This window comes from Mobula hypostoma, chromosome 20 (assembly GCF_963921235.1).
Source record: "Mobula hypostoma chromosome 20, sMobHyp1.1, whole genome shotgun sequence".
Classification (NCBI taxonomy): domain Eukaryota; kingdom Metazoa; phylum Chordata; class Chondrichthyes; order Myliobatiformes; family Myliobatidae; genus Mobula; species Mobula hypostoma.
In genome coordinates, this window is record NC_086116.1 from 46,806,483 (window position 1) to 46,830,362 (window position 23,880).

Genomic DNA, 23,880 nt, shown 5'->3' on the forward strand with positions numbered 1-23,880 from the left:
ATTTCTGTGGAACGTAAAAGATCAGGAGTGCCGTCCTATGATTCTCATCTACATCTGGTCACCTGAACCAAACTACAGCAGTTCCTGCCAGCTGTATCTGCACCACTCTATACCCAACAGAGACTTAACTGTGTGCTGCCTTCTTGGGGAGAAAGCAGTGCAAAGTTCACCGGCGCCAGGAGGACCCAATAGGAAGCTCCCTGTCTACTGACAATGAGACCTGAGTTTAACAATAGTTAAGATGACACGATGAAGGGTCTCAGCCCAAAATGTTGACTATTTATTCCCCTCCATAGATGCTGCCAACCTCCTGAGATCCCCCAGCATTTTGTATGTGTAACTTTTAGTTTGTATTTTCTTTCTACTTGAACCCAATAATAACTAACTGCAGGTTGTACTTGTCTTAAATTATAATAATACATCTCATTCCCCTTCCACTTTCTTCTTCAGGATCAAATATTCATGATAGAGTCAAAAAATGAATCGGGAAAGGGCCGCTGCTCATTTAACCCTCAGGTTGACACAGTGTCCTTCATGATCAGTGAGTAGAGCAGAGACATAGAAAAATAGTCCTTTTTGAAAATGGAGTACAATGTAAATATACTTATAATGGTGTCATGTTCTCTTCAGATGAGGAGCTATTTTCAGGAGTGTACATTGACTTTATGGGAACTGATGCAGCAATATTTCGCAGTCTAACAAAAAGAAACAGTATAAGGACAGACCAGCACAACTCCAAGTGGTTAAGTGGTAGGTATGCTTAATTAGAGCTCATTATATACAAGTTACACATGGGATATGGTGGTTGCAAAGGATAGGGTAAGTTGCACCTAATGGCATCAATCTAATAAAAGGTAACTATAACAGACCTATATGAATGAACTCTTCTTGGACTTCCAGCCGGGTACAGGTATTTTAACCAACGTTTTGATGACCGACTCTGTCATCTTTATCGGGGATCCCAAAAGCTATTGGCACGGCACAGTAGAAATCGGCGGTAGCAGAACGTTACATTCGTAATGGCCAAAAGACTGACTTAGACAGCACAAAACTACTGAGCCGCGCCAGTGGCTTTAGGGACCACCTGGTGAGGGAAGTCTTTGAAATAAAACTAGAGGAAAGGAATTTTAACAAAGACAAAGGTCTGCTCTAAGTAAGCACTAGAATTCGATTGTAAACAAGGTGGGACAGTGGAAACCTGATTAATGAACACTAACCAATCAGGAGAGATGGACTACAGGGGTATAAATACCAGCAGACTAGATATGCCCAGGCATCATTCCTGATGAAAATGGCAGAGTTAGTCATCAAAACATTGGTTAAAATCAAGACTTCTACCTGGCTGGAAGCCCAAGAAGTGTTTATTTGTCATGTATGCCAGGAAAGCATGAGATCCTTTATAATAGGCCTTTTATAGGTAGGAACTTCGGTACCTTCTATTTGAATTTTCACATTATGCATATGGTTACAGGTCTGCAAACACGATTGTTTCCCCTATTGTTCATAATACAAAATTTTACCTAGAGATCAGGGATATTACGTGGTTAAAGTGTCCAATTTAGTTAAAATTGCATTTTAAAGAAAATAACAGTGGTTGACTGTGAACTAAGTGTGTTATTATTTTATTCTACTTTGTTTCTGCTTTCTACAAATGAAAAGAAATTATACTCTGATTATTGTCGTGCATTTTATGAAATACTTCTGCTTAGCCTCTTCTCTAACACTTCTCACATTTGAGACAAAAGGTTGTCGGTGAAAGTCCTACTACTGTCAAGCTTTCACAATGTCATTTGAACCATTCAGACTATTTTGTGAATTCCTGTACAGAAATTCACAGATATTGCCATTCAGAAATAAGCCAACTAACTTATGATGGGGTTGATGCCAAAGAAACCCCTCATCTCACCCTATCAATGTATCCATTTCTGCATTTTTCATCATTTTCTCATTCCGTGTTCCCTACAGTGGACTCGTGCTCGTCCCACCCTGTTAACCTTACTCAGTGAAAGCCTCTTTTCCTCAGGTTTTTAACAGCCAATCAAATCTCATTTCTGAATTCTGCTTTAAGTTAGCTACAAGCTGCTAATCTTCTATTTTCTGCTGTCTCTGTCTGTTGTTAGAACCTGTATTTGTGGATGCACAGTTCATTCCTGATGGCACAGACCCAAATGATGCTAAACTCTACTTTTTCCTCCGGGAGAAGGTGACAGATGGCAACGGTAATACCAAGCAAATTCACTCCAGGATCGCTAGAATATGTCCAGTAAGTAAATCACCTCGCTGTAGATTTAAATCTCATTAGGTTGCCAGGTGCGATATTTCATGTTTGCATTGAGAATTTGGCTGCTCAATTAGCTAAACATGTCTTGGAAATTTGAATCATAAACCAAATTAAATATTTCAATTGAAATCAATACAAATTTAACACAGATCCAGGAGAACTAGATATCAAGAATTTTTTTAAATCAATCATTCATTTGCATAGAAGATTGAGTGATATAAGCTTATGTATAGAGCGTGATGCTTAAATGCTCTGTGGTGCAATTGTAATGAAGGAAGTTGTTGACTGAAAAGAATGTTGGGGGGGAAAGTAATAAATGTGGAAATAGCTATTATCTGAAGTTCCGTTCAATTGTTTTTGAGGATCTGCAGGTATTAATGAAGAAAGTTCTGCTGAGATTAAATGCGTAAGTAGGAAGAGTCCATCTGTCCACAATCCTCCCCTCCCAAGCACTGTGCACAATCTTTTGTCATCGCCACTGTGAAAATTCCTCAGACATCTGGACATCTGAGCACCCTCACTCTGGTAACCACACCCAGAGCTCTTCAACCTTGTGCTTCTCGTTTAGATGATTTGTGTGTGTGTGTGTGTGTGTGTCTTGTAATTATCTAAACCAAGCTCCTGCTGCACAGATGAACTCATGTAACGATTGCTGCCTTGAATTACTCGTGCCTGGGAAGCCTGGTAAAGAATTGGAAATGGGAGTTGCTGGCTCTTTACATTCTGACGGATAACCGGTTGTCAATGGTAGAAGTATTTCACACGACCCTCTTAAATAAACACTTTTCGCTAACCATGTACTGTTCATCCATTCACCAGAATTTCTAATCCACTTTCCTTCCCGTACCAAACTCTAGCCTGCCATCTGCTGGGGGTCACTGGCCACATTCTGAAGTGCACTGCTTGCCCAGCCCATGACTGATAGCCTCTCCTCTGTACCCAGGCCAGGTTGGGTTTCAACCTTGCCACCCCTCTTCCCTGCAACCTTCCCTCCTCTCCATAATTATTGGTGCCTGTTTCTACCACAGATGAAGGTGATATCTGCAAAGCAGGTTCGGTCTTTGACAGGAAGTTCTTAATGCTTAAGCAAATCTGAAAGGGTACACATATTCCATGGTGCAGCTTGTATTGAAATAAAAATGTATTATTTAAGATTTTCCACTGCCAGATGTATGAAATATTTCTAAATCACTCAGGATCCTGTTTCTATGTGGTTTGGATGTTGTTTTATAGATATGAGTCATTGGACACAGAGTCAGTGTTGAGTCTATTTCCCTCCACATGTTTAAAGTCTTCCTTCTCTTCATACATGCTATAAATTTCGTTTATTGTCTAGAATGACATCGGAGGTCAGCGCAGTCTTGTTAACAAATGGACAACATTCTTAAAGGCCCGTTTGGTATGTTCGGTAATAGATGATGATGGCACAGAAACTCACTTTGATGAACTGCGTAAGTAAACAATTTTATAAATTTATTTTATCTTTGACATCTTTTATTACCAAATCTATAAATAGTCCTCCTTTATGAAGTTCCAGTGAGAGAAATAGAGTGGCTGTCTTCTTGTGCCAGAACAGGTTAATGATGACCTTGGTTAAGAGTTCAAGAAAAGCCATTACAGTCCATCTTGTAGCAATAAACTTTTTTTTAAATGGAAGTTTGCCTCCTGTATTCCTCAGTTACTTGTTTTAACAAAAGGCTAACCAAATCCCTTGTGGTTCCATTGTAATGTTACTCTGACCCTTTCATCCTTTGAGTAGTTACTACCTAATAATGCCTTACCTGACAAACCTTTCTGTGAGGACATATCAGAAAGCAAAAGAAAAATGTACTTCTGAAACATTATTGCTTGTGGGTGACCTCATCAGTTTCTGCATTTCAAAACAGGCCATCAGAATTTGACAGCAATCCTTCAGGCAGGATGTAACTGCAATATGGGTTCAACACACATTGCTTCAGGTTGCTTTAAGGAATCTTTCCCTAAAACAACCTTGAATGCACCATTTCTACTTGCAATAATCACCCTTTGTCAGATCAATCTTGTCAATTTATGCTTCTCTCTTTCAGGAGTCAATTTAGTTAGATGATGAAAATTATTGAATCAAGGAAACTTTTATTCCCATAAAATTACTGTAAGAGGTTTCACCATATAGTATAACTCAGCACGTTTAATAACAAGAACCTTGTATTCTATGGAAAAACAATCCAACTATTCAGACTCTTTGGTTCCACTTCAGCCTGGGATTTATCATTTTGAGCACCGGATTATTTTCAGAATCTACAAATGACTAAAAATGTTTTTTTTCCTCCCTCTCAGAGGATGTCTTTTTATTAGAAACAGAATATCCCAAGAGCTTGCTCGTCTATGGACTGTTCACGTCCTCAAGGTAAGGCACAGCTCCAAAGGACTTTTCTTACTTTCTATAAATTGGTTTCAATCTGAAAAGCTTCTTAATAGCTTTATTATTTCAATGAATAAATAAAAAATGTATTTCATTATTTTAAATGGCTCGCTCATGATATATTATTTTGTAAGGCAACGTTTGTAAATGAAGCTGAACATAGCAAAGCGTTTTTGGCATATGTTCTCCAAATTATTCTAGATAAACAATAGAAATGGGAATGACATCAATTCCTATTGGTCGGTACCTGATGGTATGAATATTGATTTCCCCTTCCTCTGTTCCCCACTCTGGCCTTTCATTTCTTCTCACCTGCCTATTACTTCCCCCTGGGTCCCCTCCTCCTCTTTCTCCTGTTGTCCACTCTCCTCTCCTATCAGGTTCTTTCTTCTCCAGCCCTTGACCTTTTCCACCTAACTGGCCTTACCTATCACCTTCCTGCTAGCCTCTTTCACCTCCCCCAACTTTTTATTCTGGCATCTTCCCCACGTCCTTCTCAGTCCTGATGAAGGATCTCAGCCCAAAGGGTTAATTGTTTACCTTTTTCTATAGATGCTGCCTGACTTGCTGAGTTCCTCCAGCAATTTGTGTGTGTTGCTTTAGATTTACAGCATCTACAGATTTTTTTCACGCTTGGAAACTACATCAAGTTATTGAATATTGATGACAACAAATCTCGTTCACACATTATTATTGATTGAAAGCTTTCATGAGAGAGTTATTTTGCAATTAATCTAAACAAGTCTATTAGTGCTGTGGATTCCTATTACTATATCTGATGCTCATTGTAGTAACTGCTTTTTCAACATGTTATCATACCAATGGTTGGATTTCCTGTCTTCCATTTGCTAATTATTTTCTGTATATCTATGGCTGCAATATACATCATCCCTTTACCTCACTGCCCCTTGGAAACTCCCAGTGGAGTTGAGCATTCAGCTACTGTGACGGGAGGGTGGGTCAGATCAGAAGGCAATCTCTTCAGCTTTGTTCTGTAGAGTTGAGTATAAGGCATATGCTTCAGTGAAAGGGACAACAATAATTCAGAACTTAACATCCGTAATCTTCTTTTAGCTTTTACTGCCTCTAGCTAAACCTACCTCTGTCTTTATTATAAAATGCTTTCAATATTTGGATGAAATCCCCTAACACTCAGTCTGTGTGCGATGTTGAATATATGCCGAGCAAGTAAGAATTTCTCTCTTATTGTTCATAAATCTGCTTGTTTTTGCAGCTCAGTTTTTAAAGGGTCGGCTGTGTGTGTCTATAACATGCTTGATATTCACACGGTATTCAACGGACCATTCGCACACAAGGAGGGACCAAACCATCAGTATGTTCCGTACCAAGGCAGGATTCCATATCCCCGGCCAGGCACTGTGAGTGTTCAAAACTCCATGTACTGTTTAATAATTCACTCATTTTTAGAAGTTTTACTGAAGACTCCAGGTTTGATACAGTGACTTCACTCTTCCCTCCAAGACAAGGATTATGGCTCCAAACCTCACCATAGATGTTTGAAATTTATAATTTATGCTGGAACTTCAGTAGAATTCTGGGGGGTTGGCAATATTGTTGAAGATACTACCTTTCAGATGGATATTATATTTTGCAGAGCAGAACATTTGGAATTCTATTTGATGTGAGCAATCCAAGACTTGCAATAGGGTGAACAATGTGATTCACTTATGAAGATTATGTGTTCAGATATTTCTTTTGCAAGAAACTAGCTGTCAAATTCACTTTCATCTCAGCAAATTTAATTTTCTTGGTCTGCCTGGAATTCACATCAATCTCCTCCCATAATGATAGGAACTATTGTTATCCAAAGTCCAAACCAAACATCTCAGCCCCTTGGGGTCAGTTTGAACTTCGATTGAGTCCTTGATACATCATTTCATTAATTGACACAGGCAATCTCAAAAGGCTAAATGAAAAGCAAAAATATACTGAGAACTAGAAGAGAAAATATATTCCATTCAAAATTTATAACAGTATTTCCATTCTCTTTAAGGATACATTTGATATTTTTATTCAAAAACAAACTTCGAATCAGAAAAATATGTGTTTTATCTATGACTGAATTTTGACTTCTATAACAATGAGTAGCAAAATGATTTGGATCTGGTAAAATCAGTCCAAGTCAAGTGATCCTAAATTTTCCACGGGGACAGCCTCTATGAACCATCTCCATTATTTACGAGACAGCCTTGCTTCAGCAAGTCGACATTACTCAGAAAGCAGGGACAGAAGTAAGCTAGTCAATGTTCTCACCATAACTATTCACCCATTTTCAATGTGGATTCAAAGGTGATGGAAATTGCAGTAATGGAAACATTGCCAGCAGTTCCCTCCAAAACAAAATTTGGACCAATAGTTATAAACTGAAATCACTAAATTCAGGTCTAAATACAGTTATTTCTTCATCATTCTGTCTTGTTTTGAATCAATATGTCATAAATTAAATCTTGGAGCATCAGTTTGACAAATTCACAGGTTTAAAAAATAAATTTTAAAATATCAGGATTTCAAATAAATTTTAAACATTCAAGCCTAATGTTTTCCACAGCATTTTATGTACTGAAGTCCATTGCCTATTTAAATGTTTTATGCGCCACTTTGAACTCCCAGATTGTCACTGATGTTTTATCACAGCTCTTCATTGTTAAACGGTGTAAAATATGATGCAGTTTGAACCGAGCAATCATTTGTAATTTACTTTCTAAAATTATCTAGTTGAAAGCAGGAGAAGCGGATAGTTACATGGATAATAAATCAATACATACTGCTAAAAGAATGTTAAAGTCCAGAAGAATAATGTAAATTAAACTGACATGATAAAGTACATGATTAAGTAAAGGCCAAGAGATTTCACTGAGACCTGTTTGTACTTACTTTGCCTTCATTATTCATTATTAGTGTCCTGGAGGAGCATTTACACCAAACATATTGTCAACAAAGGAGTTTCCCGATGAAGTAGTTACATTTATCCGGAACCATCCCATGATGTACAATTCTATTTATCCAATCAATAAACAGCCACTGATTGTAAGGATTAATACTGATTACAAGTACAGGAAGATAGTGGTGGACCAAGTGAAGGCTACAGATGGAAGGTATCATGTCCTCTTTCTTGGTACAGGTAAGATACTAAAAAAAAATCTAAATTCCAGTAGAGTGACAATGAAGGCCTACGATTTTGGATTACAAGAGGAAAACATTTTCTTTGTTGGACTGAGGAGAATGTTCTAGCTGTTCCTTTATTACTAAAGAGTTGTAGTATTAGGGATCTTACCAACCAACATAAACTTATTGAGCTTACCAAGGTGATACTAACCAGATTGTAACATAATAATGCCATAAGGATATCATGAGAAAGCTTGAAGCAGGTTGCTAGGACACCTACTCTGTGTCCTTCCTCCAACTTCCCACAGGCATGCTGCAGACATCCCACCTCTCCCTGAAGTTCCAGGAGTCTCAAGCATATTGATAACAGCTCCCTGATGCCTGAAAATTATAAACAATATCCCAGAAATTGATTTTTTGGGAGAGAGGGGGAGAAGGAGAGAGAGTATGAATGAGAGTGAATCCTGATAGGTCTACTTAGCATAAAGAGAGACCAATCAGTTTTCTCTGTGGGCGGGCTTTACAGTCGACCTCTCTCTCTCTTTCATCGTCCATCAGTTCAGTTTAGTGTCCTGCAGCGCCATGGCAGAGTGCTCCAAAAACAGAAAATATAAAATGTACCTCACCCCAGACTACAATAAAGTGTACCCCTGCCTAATAGGGGTCAAAATAATGACAGTGTTGCTCACTGCACTGTTTGCAACAGTGACTTTTCTATTGCCCATGGTGGGCTAAGACTGTAAAAGACATGTTGAGGTGAGTTTAACAGGTGTCATTCGTTCACTAGCATAGCCAACGTTATTTAAACTAGCTGGCTAGCTGCTACGGAGCTACTCTATTGATGTCCTACGTGATGAAGCCAAACCTCTTGTAGACTTGCTTAAAGTTGTAATAGAATGAAAAAACAACTCCATTATAATATAAGTACACATTTTAATGTCACATTTTCTGCATAAGACAATATGATAAGGATACACCTTATGCTTTTGTTTATGCTTTTAAATTTTGCCAGTTGATGAGTTCTGGGGGAAGCTGTCCAAAGTAAATTCTGTGAGCACAGGGCAGTTGAGATTCAAAGAGCTCTGCCAGTTGCTGAAGCTGCTTTTGGTGCTGCCAAATTCTAATTGTGATGTAGAAAGGGCATTCAGCATGGTGATTCACATTAAGACAGGATTCAGAAGTCAGCTGTCTCACAAAACACTTGTGAATCTGATGTCTTGCAAAATTAACAAATTCATTGACACAGACTGCTGTGAGGTTGAGACTTCTGACAAAATGCTCAAATCTGCCAAGCAAGCCACATCACAGTACAAGGAAAGTTTGCAAAAGAAATAGAAAAGCTATTTGTATTAGCATTTAGCTATTAGCATTGAGACTGCCAACAAAATACTCAACAAGGAATATATAAAAATGTGCGTAAATAGTTTCAATATGTGATCAAATAAATTGTTGTTCTTTCATAATCAGAAGTCCTGTATACAGTACATACACCCTTGGAGGTTGACGGGGGGGGGGGGGAGAGGGGGTGGTGGTGCTACCTCCCCGAAATGAGTTTTTGCAGGGTGGGTTGTCTGACGCTGCACTAGAGACCTATGGTTTTATAACCTGAGAAGCTCAATCGTATCTACCTTTGATGAAGGCCCCTTAACTTGTTGGATTGTTGGCTCACTCCCAAACCCAGAACTGCAACTTAGACTTGGTCACACTTTATCAACAGTCTCCCTTGCAAAAAGGCTGCCATGGGTTGGTGTACCTCGTCAAGCTATGCAGGGAGGACCTTTGTCTTCCCATCCCCCTTTGAATTGCCTGCACTTTTTCATAGTGTACCGGTTGATTGTTTAATTTATTTTTATTTATTTATTGAGATACAGAGCAGAGTAAGCCCTCCCGGCCCTTCAAGCCACGCCATCCAGCAATCCCCTGATTTAAGCTGAGTCTAATCACAGGACACGTGGCCGAGCGGTTAAGGCATTCGACTAGTGACCTGAAGGTCATGTGTTCGAGCCCCAGCCGAGGCAGCGTGTTGTGTCCTTGAGCAAGGCACTTAATCACAAGATTGCTCTGCGACGACACTGGTGCCAAGCTGCATCAGCCCTTCCCTTGGACCACACCGGTGTCGTGGAGAGGGGAGACTTGCAGCATGGGCAACTGCTGGTCTTCCATACAACCTTGCCCAGGCCTGCGCCCTGGAGAGTGAAGACTTTCCAGATGCAGATCCATGGTCTCGCAAGATTAACGGATGCCTTGAATGAATCACAGGACAACTTGCAATGACCAATTAACCTACCAACTGGTACGACCTTGGACTGTGAGAGGAAACTGAAGGAACTCTGCGCAGTCACTGGAAGAACATACAAACTCCTTACAGGCATCAGCAGAAATTGCACCTGGGTCACCAGCTCTGTAAAGCATTGTGCTAACAATCAGAAGCCAGAATAGGGAAGCTGGGGGAGGATGAGGAGTACAAGCTGGCAGGTGATAGGTGAGTTCAAGTGAAAAGGAAGGTGCAACACACATAAAAGTTGCTGGTGAACACAGCAGGCCAGGCAGCATCTCTAGGAAGAGGTGCAGTCGACGTCTCAGGCCAAGACCCTTCGTCCTGACGAAGGGTCTCGGCCTGAAACGTCGACTGCACCTCTTCCTAGAGATGCTGCCTGGCCTGCTGCATTCACCAGCAACTTTGATGTGTGTTGCTTGAATTTCCAGCATCTGCAGAATTCCTGTTGTTTGCGTGTTGAAAAGGAAGGTGGGTGGGATGAAGAGATGGGGGAGGAAGGGTAAATTAAGAAGTTAGGTGATAAGTGGAGGGGCTAAAGGGGTGAAGAATAGGGAATCTAATAGGAGAAGACAGTGGACCATGGAATACAGGGAAGAAGGAGGGGAACCAGAGGGAGGTGAAGAGAGTAGAAGGGGTAAGAGGGCAACCAGAATGGGGAATGGAAAAGGGGAGAATGAGTGAGGGGCAGAAGTTACCAGAAGTTAGAGAAATCAATATTCATTCCATCAGGTTGGAGGCTGCCCGGAGAGAATATGGGGTGTTGCTCCTAGAACCTGAGTTTGGCCTCATCATGGAGGGCATGAACAGTCATATTAGAATGGAAGTGAGAAGTTGAATTGAAATGTGTAGTCCCTGGGAAATGCTGCCTTTTGCAGCAAACAGAGTGAAGGTGTTTCTCCTGCAGTTGTTGTTCTATATTCCACAATGGAAAGGGTGGGATTTTACTGATTTTGCACTATCACCAAAAGTTTTAAAAAAAACAAACCACACCCAGCACAGAAACTTAATGGGGTTATCCAAACAAAATTGCATGCTAAACAAAATGATTTAGATAATTTAAGGTTCCATTAAGCCAGCCTCTTTTAGGTGAACTGATTTGTGTCTAATGTCTTTCAGATAAGGGAACTATCCAGAAAATTGTGGTTTTGTCAAAAAATGCATCGAACAAAGAAGAGCTGATCTTGGAAGAAATGGAAGTATTTGAGGTCTGACGCAATTCTTTTTATCAAGTTAAGCAGCGTGTGGTCATAATGTTGGAATTTGTAAGGAGCCTTTCCAAATTTCAGGAGAGTTTCATAAGTAAAAAGCTGTTAGTTGAAATCATAAACAGCTCAGTTAGATGCTACATCACAGAAAAATGTGGAAACAATCAGCCCTTTCTTTATATTCAGGTTGCTGCTTTGGGTTCAAACCAGAAGACGTAGAGAGTGTGCTCCTAACAATACAAGTCCCCAAAGATCTGTAATGTGTTCAAGGCAGCCAAGCCATACACACTTTGAAGTGTTATTCCATGAGTTTACTGGTAGACTTTTGAAGTGGACATGTGTTGAGATAAATGGTGGCTCTTTATTTATTGCAGTCACTTATTTTCATTTTTTCTCAATGCTAATTATAAATTTAAGCTAACTGAAGCTGGTCTGTGCAGTGAATCATATATAAATATATTTTGCTACTATCTATTAATTTCTTGAAATTCTTGTAAACAATTCAAAGGGTGAACTCCCAGTTTGATTTTTCTTTGAGTAGTTCTGACGTTTGAGTCAACTATTGGAATTCTTGGAAGAAACCATCTTGGGTAATAAATTGTGCAGTGCAAATAGTTCAGAGGGAAAGTACTGGATAGAGGAGAGGAATTTTAATGTTTATTAACTCAAACATAAACCAGCTTTTCTTGATTTGGCAGGCTAGGCTGTGAAGTCGCAAGATCTTGTTGAATAATTTTTGATATTGCTTTGGGTTAATTATCGTCACATCTACCAAGATACAATGAATACTGCACACGATTTATACAGATTAAATAATTACACAGTGCATTGAACTAGACCAAGTTTAAAAAAAATAGAGGTTCAAAGGTTCATTTTTATTGTCAAAGTATGCATGTACAATACAACTCTGATATTCGTCTTCTCCAGGTAGCCATGAAATGCCGAAAAACTGTAAAAGCTGCTGAAAGAAAATATATCAACTCCCCCCACCCCCACCCCCACCGGCACAAAAAAGAAAAAAGAAACAAAACTTTCAAACCACAACCCCTCCCCTCACCCCAATCTTGCACAAGAAAACTAACAGATCATCCATATGGAAAGACAGCAGCTGGAACATCATAAAATCTGAAAGGCCCCAACCCACTCCCCCGCAAAAAAAAAACACCCATGGTAACATCAAACACCCAGCCCCATCCCTCACAAAAAAACTGACAATAACAATGCAAAATAAAGTGTAAAAGCTACCCAGTGCTGGTTAACGTTAAAGTGCAGGACTCTAACAAGGTAGGTCGTGAGGTTAATCATCCTACTTTTTGGTGTGGGAATGAGTTTTAGTTAGTACTTCTAATTTGTATCACGCGTCAGAATGCATGGAACAGGCCACAGAAGATCATAACTTGTCTGGAGGATATCCTGCAAGCTGGGGCTACAATTGGGTTCTTTTGGCAAGAGGTTGCCAAGGAGGCCACTGTATTAATAATACTGGAAGAATACAGAATCGAAATATCTATATTATGGAATTCAGGCAAATCCCTGTGATCATTATGCCTACTTCTGTGGCTAAAGAGGAACTATGTTTGACAATGGTGCTTAGGGAAACCTCTATTATGGAGCAATGAGCAGAGAACTATGGCCAGTGATCTACGAGGGAAGTCTGGAGTGATCCCATGACCAGGAAGCATGAAGCAGGCCGGTTACAAAATGAGCCCCTGTTTGATCTCACAGATCTCACTGAGGACAGAAGACGCACCTTGAGTATTGGCTCTTTCATTAACATGGGCTTCAGCAGAGCAAGGTTTGGAGATCCTGCTTGTTCTGTGCTGTTGCTGTTCAGACCAGGGGGAGGCTCAAATTTTTACTGCAGATGAACTTTGTGTGTTCCACTGTTATTGATGGCATCTGTGGAAGCTTTGCAATAGAAAGTGTTTTCTGGTGTTAATGGAAATCCTGCACAACGTCAGGGTTGAATTACCCACTAGGGGCAAAGAGGCCTGGAAATGGGTGGAGTTTTACTTTGCTCCAGCTGAAGCCCATTTCCAGCTGCTTTCCCACGGTTGTGAGAAGGGATTTATAGCCCATGATTTATAATTGCTCACACATCTAAAATTTACAACAGAAAATGAGCAGATCACTGTAGAGTTGGAGAATAGTGTGGTGTCCTTTCTCATCCCCACTGTCTTTGTGTTATTATTTCTCTGTCTCCCTCCTAACTTTCTTTATACCGTTCCTGTGTTCTATCCTACTTAGCTACTAATTTTTGCTCCGTTGTTTCCTGTTTGGAAGGTGTTGTGGTCTGTCTTTTCACCTCCTTACTACCAGCATGTGCCCTGTGCTTTTCCTGTTTACGTTGTCCACTATCCCTCCACATCACCCTCCTCCTGCCACCTTGCTGCCTCGTTCCCTTTATTCTGCCTTCTCAATCTCTCTACTGTTCCTGTCCCCTTCCTCTTCAGTCATTCTCAAAATATTTCTACTCAAATTAGACCAAGAGATGGGGGCAAGAAGGACCTTGTCACATCAACTTGTTATCTCCTCCATTTCTTTCTCCCTTCTTTCTCTTCAGTATCTCTACCTGCCTTCATCCAAGATTTTTGCACTTAATTATTTAAATTTCATCAAATAATAATTTATCTTTTTAGTTGACAAGAAGCTTCAGAGCAGAAAGTTCTGGAATATCAAGAAAAAACTTGGATGATTTGGTTAACTGCATCATTGTTACATGCAGAAGATCAGTTAACAGGACTTAAATATGTGCAGTAAAGTAATTCCAATTTACAACTGGAATTTACGTGTAGCCCTCCCTTTCAGTGCATAAGAACAAAAGAAATAGGAGCAGGTGTGAAGGCCATTGGTCTCTTAGTCTGCTCTGCTATTCAAAAAGATTAAAGTTGATCTTCTTCATTTTCATTCTCCTTCCCCACATCCTTTGATTCCTTGAATATCCAAACTTTTATTGATCTCAGTTGTGCATGAAATCAGTAACCAAGCCTCCACAGCCCTCTGGAGATTCATCACCTTCCAAGAGAAGCATTTCTCCCAAATAGCATATCCCTTATTTCAAGATTGCATCCACCTCAAGAAAGGGGATAAGTGCCCTCCAATGAAATACTGAGAAGGCAGATATCATTGCCATTGGCATCCGCCAAAATCTCTGCTCCCTGTCACCAATCTGACTTGTACACCTGCCTTTAATAGTGGTTCATCAGTTGTTGCCTGTGGTCACATTTGTACCTGACTGCTCCTATTTGGAGCCACGTTACCTGCCCCCCCCCCCACCTCATCCACATGGGACGAATGTTAGTTCAGTACCAGCTCAGTCAACATCATTGTTACAGTCCTCTTAACCTGGGCTGTGAACCCAGCCACTGCCCAGACTCATGACATCCGTTGCCTGGCGGCCTGGACTTCCTCTTCCAGATACATGAGCTGAAGGACTTGCCCCTGCTGGTTAACCAGGCTTCTCGTGAAGAAGTGCTGTCCCCGAAATAGGTGTGAACATTGTACCACTGGTCATAGCACTCTGAGCGCCTTTGACATCGCATCATTGTTGAAGTGGATCCAAGTAGATTTCAGTAGTTTTTAAAAAGATATTAAATAAGTGCAAATAAAATGCATTCAATTATAGATGCTGCCTGGCCTGCTGACTTAGTAGTCATAGTCATACTTTATTAATCCCGGGGGAAATTGGTTTTTGTTACAGTTGCTCCATAAATAATAAATAGTAATAGAACCATAAATAGTTAAATTGTAATATGTAAATTATGAAATAAGTCCAGGACCAACCTATTGGCTCAGGGTGTCTGACTCTCCAAGGGAGGAGTTGTAAAGTTTGATGGCCACAGGCAGGAATGACTTCCTATGATGCTCAGTGCTGCATCTTGGTGGAATGAGTCTCTGGCTGAATGTACTCCTGTGCCCACCCAGTACATTATGTAGTGGATGGGAAATATTGACCAAGATGGCATGCAACTTAGATAGCATCCTCTTTTCAGACACCACCGTGAGAGAGTCCAGTTCCATCCCCACAACATCACTGGCCTTACGAATGAGTTTGTTGATTCTGTTGGTGTCTGCCACCCTCAGCCTGCTGCCCCAGCACACAACAGCAAACATGATAGCACTGGCCACCACAGACTCGTAGAACATCCTCAGCATCGTCCAGTAGATGTTAAAGGATCTCAGTCTCCTCAGGAAATAGATACGGCTCTGACCCTTCTTGTAGACAGCCTCAGTGTTCTTTGACCAGTCCAGTTTATTGTCAATTCGTATCCCCAGGTATTTGTAATCCTCCACCAGGTCCACACTGACCCCCTGGATGGAAACAGGGGTCACCGGTACCTTAGCTCTCCTCAGGTCTACCACCAGCTCCTTAGTCTTTTTCACATTAAGCTGCAGATAATTCTGCTCACATCATGTGACAAAGTTTCCTACCGTACCCTGTACTCAGCCTCATCTCCCTTGCTGATGCATCCTCCAGCATTTTGTGTGTGTTGCTCAGATTTCCAGCTTCTGCAGATTTTCTCTTGTTTGTGATTCGATTAGAAAGTCATAGACTCATAGAAAAGTACAGCACAGAAGCAGGCCCTTCTGCCCACCTAGTCCATACTGAAACCATTTAAATTGCCTACTCCCATTAACTTGCACTGGGACCATAGCCCTCCATATCCCTACTATCCAGGTACCTATCCAAGCTTCTCTCAAACATTAAAATTGAGCTCACATACACCACTTGTGCCGGCAGTTTGTTCCACACTCTCATGACCTTCTGACTGAAGAAGATTCTCCTCATGTTCCCCTTAAACTTTTCACCTTTCACTCTTAACCCATGACCTCTGGTTGTAGTCCCACCCAACCTCAGTGGAAAAAGCCTGCTTGCATTTACCCTATCTGTACCCTTCATAATTTTGTATACCTCTATCAAAACTCCTCTCAATCATCTACGTCCTAAAGAATAAAGTCCTAACTATTCAATCTTTCCTTAAAACTCAGGTCCTCCAGACCCAGCAACACACTTGTAAATTTTCTCTGTGCTCTTTCAACCTTATTTACATCTTTCTTGCAGATAGATGGGTTGCTGATTGATGATTTTGCATAGTAGGGGAATTAAGGGTTATGGGGAAAAAGTCAGGTAGGTGGAGATGAGTCCATGGCCAGATCAGCCATGATCTTATTGAAGGGCGGAGCAGGCTCGACAGGCCAGATGGCCTACTCCTGCTCCTATTTCTTATTCCTTATTAAAAGTGTGAAGACACCTAATCCTTTAGGGGAAATGGCCATATTCAAATACAGTCACCATCCATATGCCCTGTAGTACTGGTGTAAAACTTTGCATCTGGCCTCTCTGCAGCACATTAGTACTCCATCGCCGAACCCTCTGGGGAACTCAGCCGCAGAGCAGGAGAATGGGCATGACAGAATCTACAAACATTATAGCCAGTGGTCAATCACATTAGTGGACCCGTAATCTTTCTGCTACCACACCAGTGGGCCACAACCTCTGAACCTCATGAATCAGAAGCACTTTTAACGAAACCAGTGTTTATGGTCCATTCTGTATTCTCCCTGAATGTTTAAGATTCCATCATATTTTGGGTCTGGAGTCATATGAAAGCCACACCAGGGTAAAGGCAGGAAATGTTGCTTCTCTTAAGGCCAGCAGTGAACAAGATGGCATTTAACATAGTTTACTGATACTAGCTTGGCATTCTACATTTAACTATCCTAATTACATTACTTGAATTTAAATTCCACAGCTGTGGTGTAAGCATTTGGGTTTGTGATTCTGGATGAATAGTTGAAGCGTCTGGCTATCAGCCTTAATCACCATACCACTCTGCCTGTGAATCTTTCTACTTTTATGTAAACAAATCTTTGTATAGGACAGTGCCAGGTGCGACTCCTTTTCTGATAATTATATCAAAATGGCTCTTTGTATTCCTCTAAATGCTTCTAGTATATTTTGACACCTCAACTTCAAACTGTTTTGATACTCTTTTGTTTTTAGGCAGTGTTTTAAACACATTGTGAACAAGAGTTTAAAAAGGAAAGGAATTTTCCATGACTTACTCTCGCTAATGAAAATTTTTATCATCTGGTGGGAGACATTTTTCGGTCATGACATTTCCTGTTGTTTCACTGATCCCTTTAATTATATAAATTCAATCAAAAGGAGATAATTTTTAGTCAAGTATGTATTTTTTTTCTCTCTGAGGAAGGTAGCAGCAATGTAGGAACTATTTAAAGGTTGATTAGAGTCGTCAAAGAGGCTTCAGGTGTGATAGTCAAAAGAGAGCACAGAATATTTTTTCTCTTTTCCTAGAAGGAGTCTGATTTTTCAGTTGCTTCACCCTTGATCTGACAATGTGTCGGGGGAGAAAACTATAGGCCTCAACGAAATGAGTGCAAACAGGAGGCAGTGGGTGGCGTCTCTGCTTTTATGAGTAGGAGCCAAGAGCTTAACCACTGGGAGCAAGCAGACCACCAGAACATCACTGACAAGTTTACATCCACGTCCAGATTAAAGGCACAGAAACATTTCAGAATGTTGGACGCTATTTCTTAACAAACGCAATTAACAGACGCTTCAACTATTCATCCAGAATCACAAACCCAAATGCAATCCATAATGTTGACTTTGAATTAAGCTTTTTCCTTAATGGGTTAAAATGGCATTTTTTTTTTAGAAGAATCTGCTTAGTTTGTGTTTGGTTTTCTATCACCAGCAAGTTCAGCATCACTTGTAAATCATTGAAGTTGATGGAGCATTTATTGACAAGTTCACATGAGCCAATAATTTGGAGGTGGTCAAGACATGTCAATCAAAGCAAGCAGTTGACTGTATAGCAAAGTTAATTACTCAAGAAATGAACTCTAGGCAGTAGATTAAGCAAACTACAATAACTTCTCGTGATACAGATAGGGTGTAATGAGTAGAGGATAGTTGTGTATTAGTTACATGCATGAAATTACACCAGTACCGTCACCGAGCTGGCCCTTTTCTTTCCTCATTCCTCACCTCCCTTTACAACTTAAGACATGCTTGCTTATCCATTATCTGTATTTCTGATTAAAGGTTTGCCAGCTAAAGCGTTAATTCTATTTCTATTTACAGAAGCTTCGTGAGATGCTGAGTATCTCCAGCTTTTTCTGCTTTTGTTTCTGTTTTTAATCATCAAGCCCAATTGACAGTGGAATTACCCAAATCATCTCCACTCTGTTCAGCTACAGTGCAGGCATTAATCAAGTACTGATAAAATAAAGCAAACCTATGGGATTAAGCATTCTCTAATGAGATCCATTGGATTATATTTTTCAGAAGCCTGACAATTGGGTCACCTGGGGGAAATAATTCTCTCAATGAAAAGGGATATATCCCAGACTCTCAAAATTCTGATATACCACACATAGTCCTACTTGCCAGCAAATGGATTTCAATTAAACTTTTACTGTGTTCTATTACATAGTTGTTTGAACCACAACTCCTGTTGTTGTTTAGTGAACAATAATCTTGTAGCATTGACGTTGGCGCATGGCCAAGTGGTTAAGGCGTCGGTCTAGTGATCTGAAGGTCGCTAGTTCGAGCCTCAGCTGAGGCAGCGTGTTGTGTCCTTGAGCAAGGCACCTAACCACACATTGCTCTGCGATGACACTGGTGCCAAGCTGTATCGGCCCTAGTGCCCTTCTCTTGGACAACATCGGTGGTGTGGAGAGGGGAGACTTGCAGCATAGGCAACTGCTGGTCTTCCATACAACCTCGCCCAGGCCTGCACCCTGGAAACCTTCCATGGTCTCACGAGACTAACGGATGCCTAATCTTACAGCATTGTACCAGGCAAATGTGTTTAATGTGTCAAAACCAGAAAAGGTTTTCGATCAAGCAGCATCTGTAGAAATGGGAACAGTCAATATTTCAAACCTGTGACCCATAATCAGAACATTTCCTGGTTCTGTGAGACCTTAAACATTGACTTTCACTTCTCACACATGCTGTTTGATCAGCTGATGTTTTTTCAATATTTTCTGATTTTGTTTCAGATTTCTATTATTTGCAGTACTTTGACTTTCAGGTTTGGTTTTAGTAATGCCTGGGTTTTTCCACAAAGTGGAAATCTCATGAATGGGGTTCCACGGTAATGTAGTGGCTAGCATTGAAGTTCAGAGTTCAATCCTGGCATCCTCCCCAGGGAATGCATGTTTTTCGCTGGGTGCTCCGGTTTCATCCCATAGTCCAAGGACCTACCCAGTGGGTTAATTGGTCATTAAAAAATTGTCCCATGATTAGGTTCGGGTTAAGTTGGGGTTGTCAGGGATTGCTGGAGCGGTGTTGCTTGAAGGGCTGGAGGGGCCAGAAGAGCTTACCTGTGCTTTGTCATTAAATAGAACATAGAATAGTACAGCACAGTACAGGCCCTTCAGCCCACAATGTTGTGCCGACCCTTAAACCCTACATCCCATATACCCCCCCCCCACCTTAAATAAATAAATGTCAGGTTCACAGCAAAGGGAAAACTGTTATTTCCACAACCCTCCAGTCTGAATCAATAAGATTTGGAAGTCCTAAGATATAGCCTCAGTCACAAAATACTGCATACAAGACTTGTCATCCTACCTGTGAAATCAAACCTAAGGAATCTGAGGTGGTCTGTCTGAAAATATTGAAACAATTAAATAACAATGCTGTGTGCTTATCTTCAACAATATGTTTCAATTTAATTAATTTCTGATTAATTTTTCATTTAATTTTTTTTGAAGTCATCCAGATAATATGAAATGATTGCTTGTTTTCACTTGGGCAATAGGTAATTGCAAATGAATTTAGCCATCTGAATTTGTAATATGACCTTCATGAGCCACTTCAAGGCATTCACAAATCAGTAGATTTGTGCAGGAAAGGAAAATCGGCCTGTTGTGCTCAATATAGGCATTCTTTTGCTGCATTCAAATTTGGGGCTGCCTTCAAAATTCTATTAGTCCATTAGCTGACTATCAGGAACATTATGTTTGAGGCCAAGATACTGAAAAATCTAAAGTCTAAACAATATGTAATTATCCCTGCTATTTTATGGCCAATTGACCTCAGCAATGCATAAACCAAAATTCAGAGTAAATTTATTATCAAAGTTCATATATATCACCATATACAACCCTGAGAATCATCTTCTTGCAAGCATACTCAATAAATCCGTAATAGAATTAATGAAAGACCACATCAAGCTTTAAAGAGTAGTTCACACAAAGAAAAACATAACTTCAATAACAAACAAGGAAGTTTGTATCTAGTCTATGTGGTGTTCACTCTCTGCAGAGTTAATAAAACATTTGGAGATTTGCCAGAATGCTGACTTGGTGATATGCCAAGAATACATGAATAATTATGATTATTTTCCTTTTTATAGAATCGATCAGCCATCACAACAATGAAGATTTCATCCAAAAAGGTAGATATTTATTTTATTTTCAATCATCTCATTAAATGTATTATATGGATTTTAAGATCAATTGTTCTTAGTAAAACAGTTTAGCTGTGATGTAGCACAAATATAATGTTTCTGAACAGGCACAAAATGCTTATATTACTTAGTATTGACTCTAGAACTGCAAAAAATGGAAAGATGAGATGGCAGCTCATGTTTATACATCAAATTCTACCAAGCAGAGTGAAATCACTTTTTTCAGTAATGTAATACAAAGGGGGATTTATGTTATTTCATATTAAAAAATTACAACATTATGATGCAAGTGTTTACCATCAATTTTAATGTAGAAAAATTGAGATTGTCAATTTCTGGCAAGCAGTGTAATCTACTCTATAATTTCAGGTCAGAAATGAGATTGCTAAAATAAATATTTTAGTCTTCAGCTTAATTTGGCACACTGATGAAAGAACTATATTTTTCAAGACAATGGAACTGAATTGCACAGCGCAGAGCCATTAGTTCGATGGAAAAGTTGAAAGAATTTGAGATTAAATTGCTTAACTTTATTAGTAGACAAGATACAGGAATTCTTACTTGAAATAGTAAGAGATAAAAATCAGAAATTCAAAATATAATATTGTTCAGAGTTATTTGCAATGCGGGATGCTATATTTGACTAATATTGATTTATTTGAGGAAGTAGAGAGGTATTGATTGAGTCATGCGTTAGATAAATATATTGCTAAGAGCCTGTAATAAGGTGGACATTACTAAAATAACAACATCTGGATTTAGGTTAATAACAGAAGACTGGAAAACAAGCTGAATACAAAAGATTGTGGGGAAATCAAAGAATTGTTCAAATGGAATTGGGAGAAGTATTCCATGAGTTTCAGTATGCAGCCTGATGTTTCATTTGGATTGAGAATCAGATATGTAATTTCAGCAATATTGTGAAGTTATAAAGGGAGATTAACGACAATATACAGGAAAGCCTGCAAAATCAAAGTTCAAAAGTTCAAAGTAAATTTACTATCAAAGTACATATAAGTCACCATATACAATCCTAAAATTCCTTTTCTTGCGAGCATTCACGTTAGGTACAAGAAACACACTAAAGACAAAGAAAGACCATGACCAACGGAACAGGCAACGGCCAATGTGTGAAAAAAACCAACAAACAACAAAAAGAGAAGAGAAAAAATAAATAAATAAATAAACAAACAAACAATAAATATCAAGAACATGAAATGAAGAGTCCTTGAAAGTGAATCCATAGGTTATAGGAACAGTTCAATGATGGGGCAAGTGAAGTTTAGTGAAGATATCCCCACTGATTCAAGAGCCTAATGGCTGAGGGGTAATAATAACTGTCCCTGAACCTGGTGATGTGGGTCCTGTGGCTCCTGCGGCTTCTGTACCTTCTTCCTGATGGCAGCAGCGAAAAGAGAGCATGGCCCAGATGGTGGGCTCGTTGATGATAGATGCTACTTTCCTGCAATTAACTGGAAATTAATTCCATTATGGATAAGAATGATGTAGTAGATTTTGGAAGAACAAATCAGGATGAAACAGATTCATTGGAAAATAACTATCTGAAGGTGGAAAACAGCAACATATGGGTTACGTGCAAATATCACTAAAATTAGTGAAATAGGATAATATCCAAAGGCTTGCATTCTTCCTAAAACAATAAAATTTAATTGCAAAAAGCTTAAATATGACGTCTTGCTTAGGCAATATCTGTATTACTGTGAACAATACTAGTCTCCATATTATCAAAGGAGAGACAATGGAGAAGGTACAAAATAAATATTCAGTAACTATATCAATCAAAAGAGATTACAGCTCATTGTTTTTGAAAATAGAGGCCAAAATCGAAACTGTATGGGTTGGATTGGAAAGAATTTTCCAATTGCACATGTGACCAGGACAGATGGTGTCTTTATAGGACGGCATCAATAAATCCAATAAGGAGTTTTGGGGAGCCTTTCACCCTGAAAGTGCTTATAAAATAGAACCCACTATAACAAGATTAGCTGACTTTACTAATAAACAGTACTATGCAAACGTCCTGGGCATGTATTTACAGCTAGGGTTTCTAAGAATTTTGCTCAATACTGTAGTAATTTTATGTACTGCACTATACTGCTGCCAGAAAAAAAAATCATGACTTGTGAGTGATGATAAACCTGATTCTGATGTGGGTCTCGACTGTGGACGGAGAGAGGGAAAGAGGCAGGGAGAGGTGAATCATTGTTGGGAAAAGGAAAAGGGAGAAGGAAGGGGATGGGAAGCACTGGAGAGACAGACATTCTGTAATGATCAATTAACCAATTGTTTGGAATCAAATAACCTTGCCTGATGTCTCAGGGCTGGGTGTGTCTGCACCCACACCAGCTCCTGCCCCTGGCATTTCTTCCCTGATACCCGCCCCAAACCCCCCCATGGCCATTCACCCTTGCCATTCCCAGTATCCTTTGCTCCCACCAGATTTACAAACTCGCTTTCTGCTACAAGTGGACAAATACAGTTCCGTGTAAGCGTGTTAGGCACCCTGTCTATATACAGTACATATAAATGTGCCTAAGCCTGTTGCACAGTACTGTAGATGCATTTAAGAAGAGATTGGATGAGTGAGAAGGGCAGAACTATGGAAACACGAAGGTCCATCTCGATTCTGCTTGTTGAATTGTGTCAGAAGTGGGTTCTTTTCAGCCAACAAAATAAAAAATTACCGGCTGTATTAACCACAATCATCTCTTTGTTTCAGCAACAACTATATGTTAGCTCTGATGAAGGAATTACCCAGGTGTCCTTCCATCGCTGCCATGTCTATGGTGCAGCTTGTGCTGACTGCTGCTTGGCCAGAGACCCCTACTGTGCTTGGGATGGCAAATCATGCTCCAGGTTTTATCTGTCTGGCAAAAGGTCAGTGAAACAGCAAATGCTGTGTGGTCCTAATAAAAGAGGTATACATTCATTATGCATTCAACAATCAAATGACTTGAAAATTACTTAAGTAGATCCTTCAGTTAAAGCATAGAAATGTAGAAAACCTACAGCACAATACAGGCGCTTCAGCCCACAAGCTATGCCGAACATGTCCTTACCTTAGAAATTACCTAGGGTTACCCATAGCCCTCTATTTTTCTAAGCTCCATGTACCTATC

At 39.8% G+C, this 23,880-nt stretch overlaps 1 protein-coding gene across 2 annotated transcripts in view; it reads left to right on the plus strand.

The window, feature by feature from the left end:
* sema3c (sema domain, immunoglobulin domain (Ig), short basic domain, secreted, (semaphorin) 3C) overlaps window positions 1–23,880 on the plus strand; it is a 104,107-nt gene that overhangs the window by 70,305 nt on the left and 9,922 nt on the right. For both annotated transcript variants that reach the window (XM_063072803.1, XM_063072804.1), the window contains exons 6-15: window positions 451–541; window positions 631–750; window positions 2,121–2,263; window positions 3,618–3,732; window positions 4,598–4,667; window positions 5,917–6,061; window positions 7,602–7,824; window positions 11,203–11,291; window positions 20,687–20,728; window positions 23,481–23,638. In XM_063072803.1, the coding sequence (XP_062928873.1) occupies window positions 451–541; window positions 631–750; window positions 2,121–2,263; window positions 3,618–3,732; window positions 4,598–4,667; window positions 5,917–6,061; window positions 7,602–7,824; window positions 11,203–11,291; window positions 20,687–20,728; window positions 23,481–23,638 (1,196 nt within the window). The remainder of the gene's footprint in view (window positions 1–450; window positions 542–630; window positions 751–2,120; window positions 2,264–3,617; window positions 3,733–4,597; window positions 4,668–5,916; window positions 6,062–7,601; window positions 7,825–11,202; window positions 11,292–20,686; window positions 20,729–23,480; window positions 23,639–23,880) is intronic.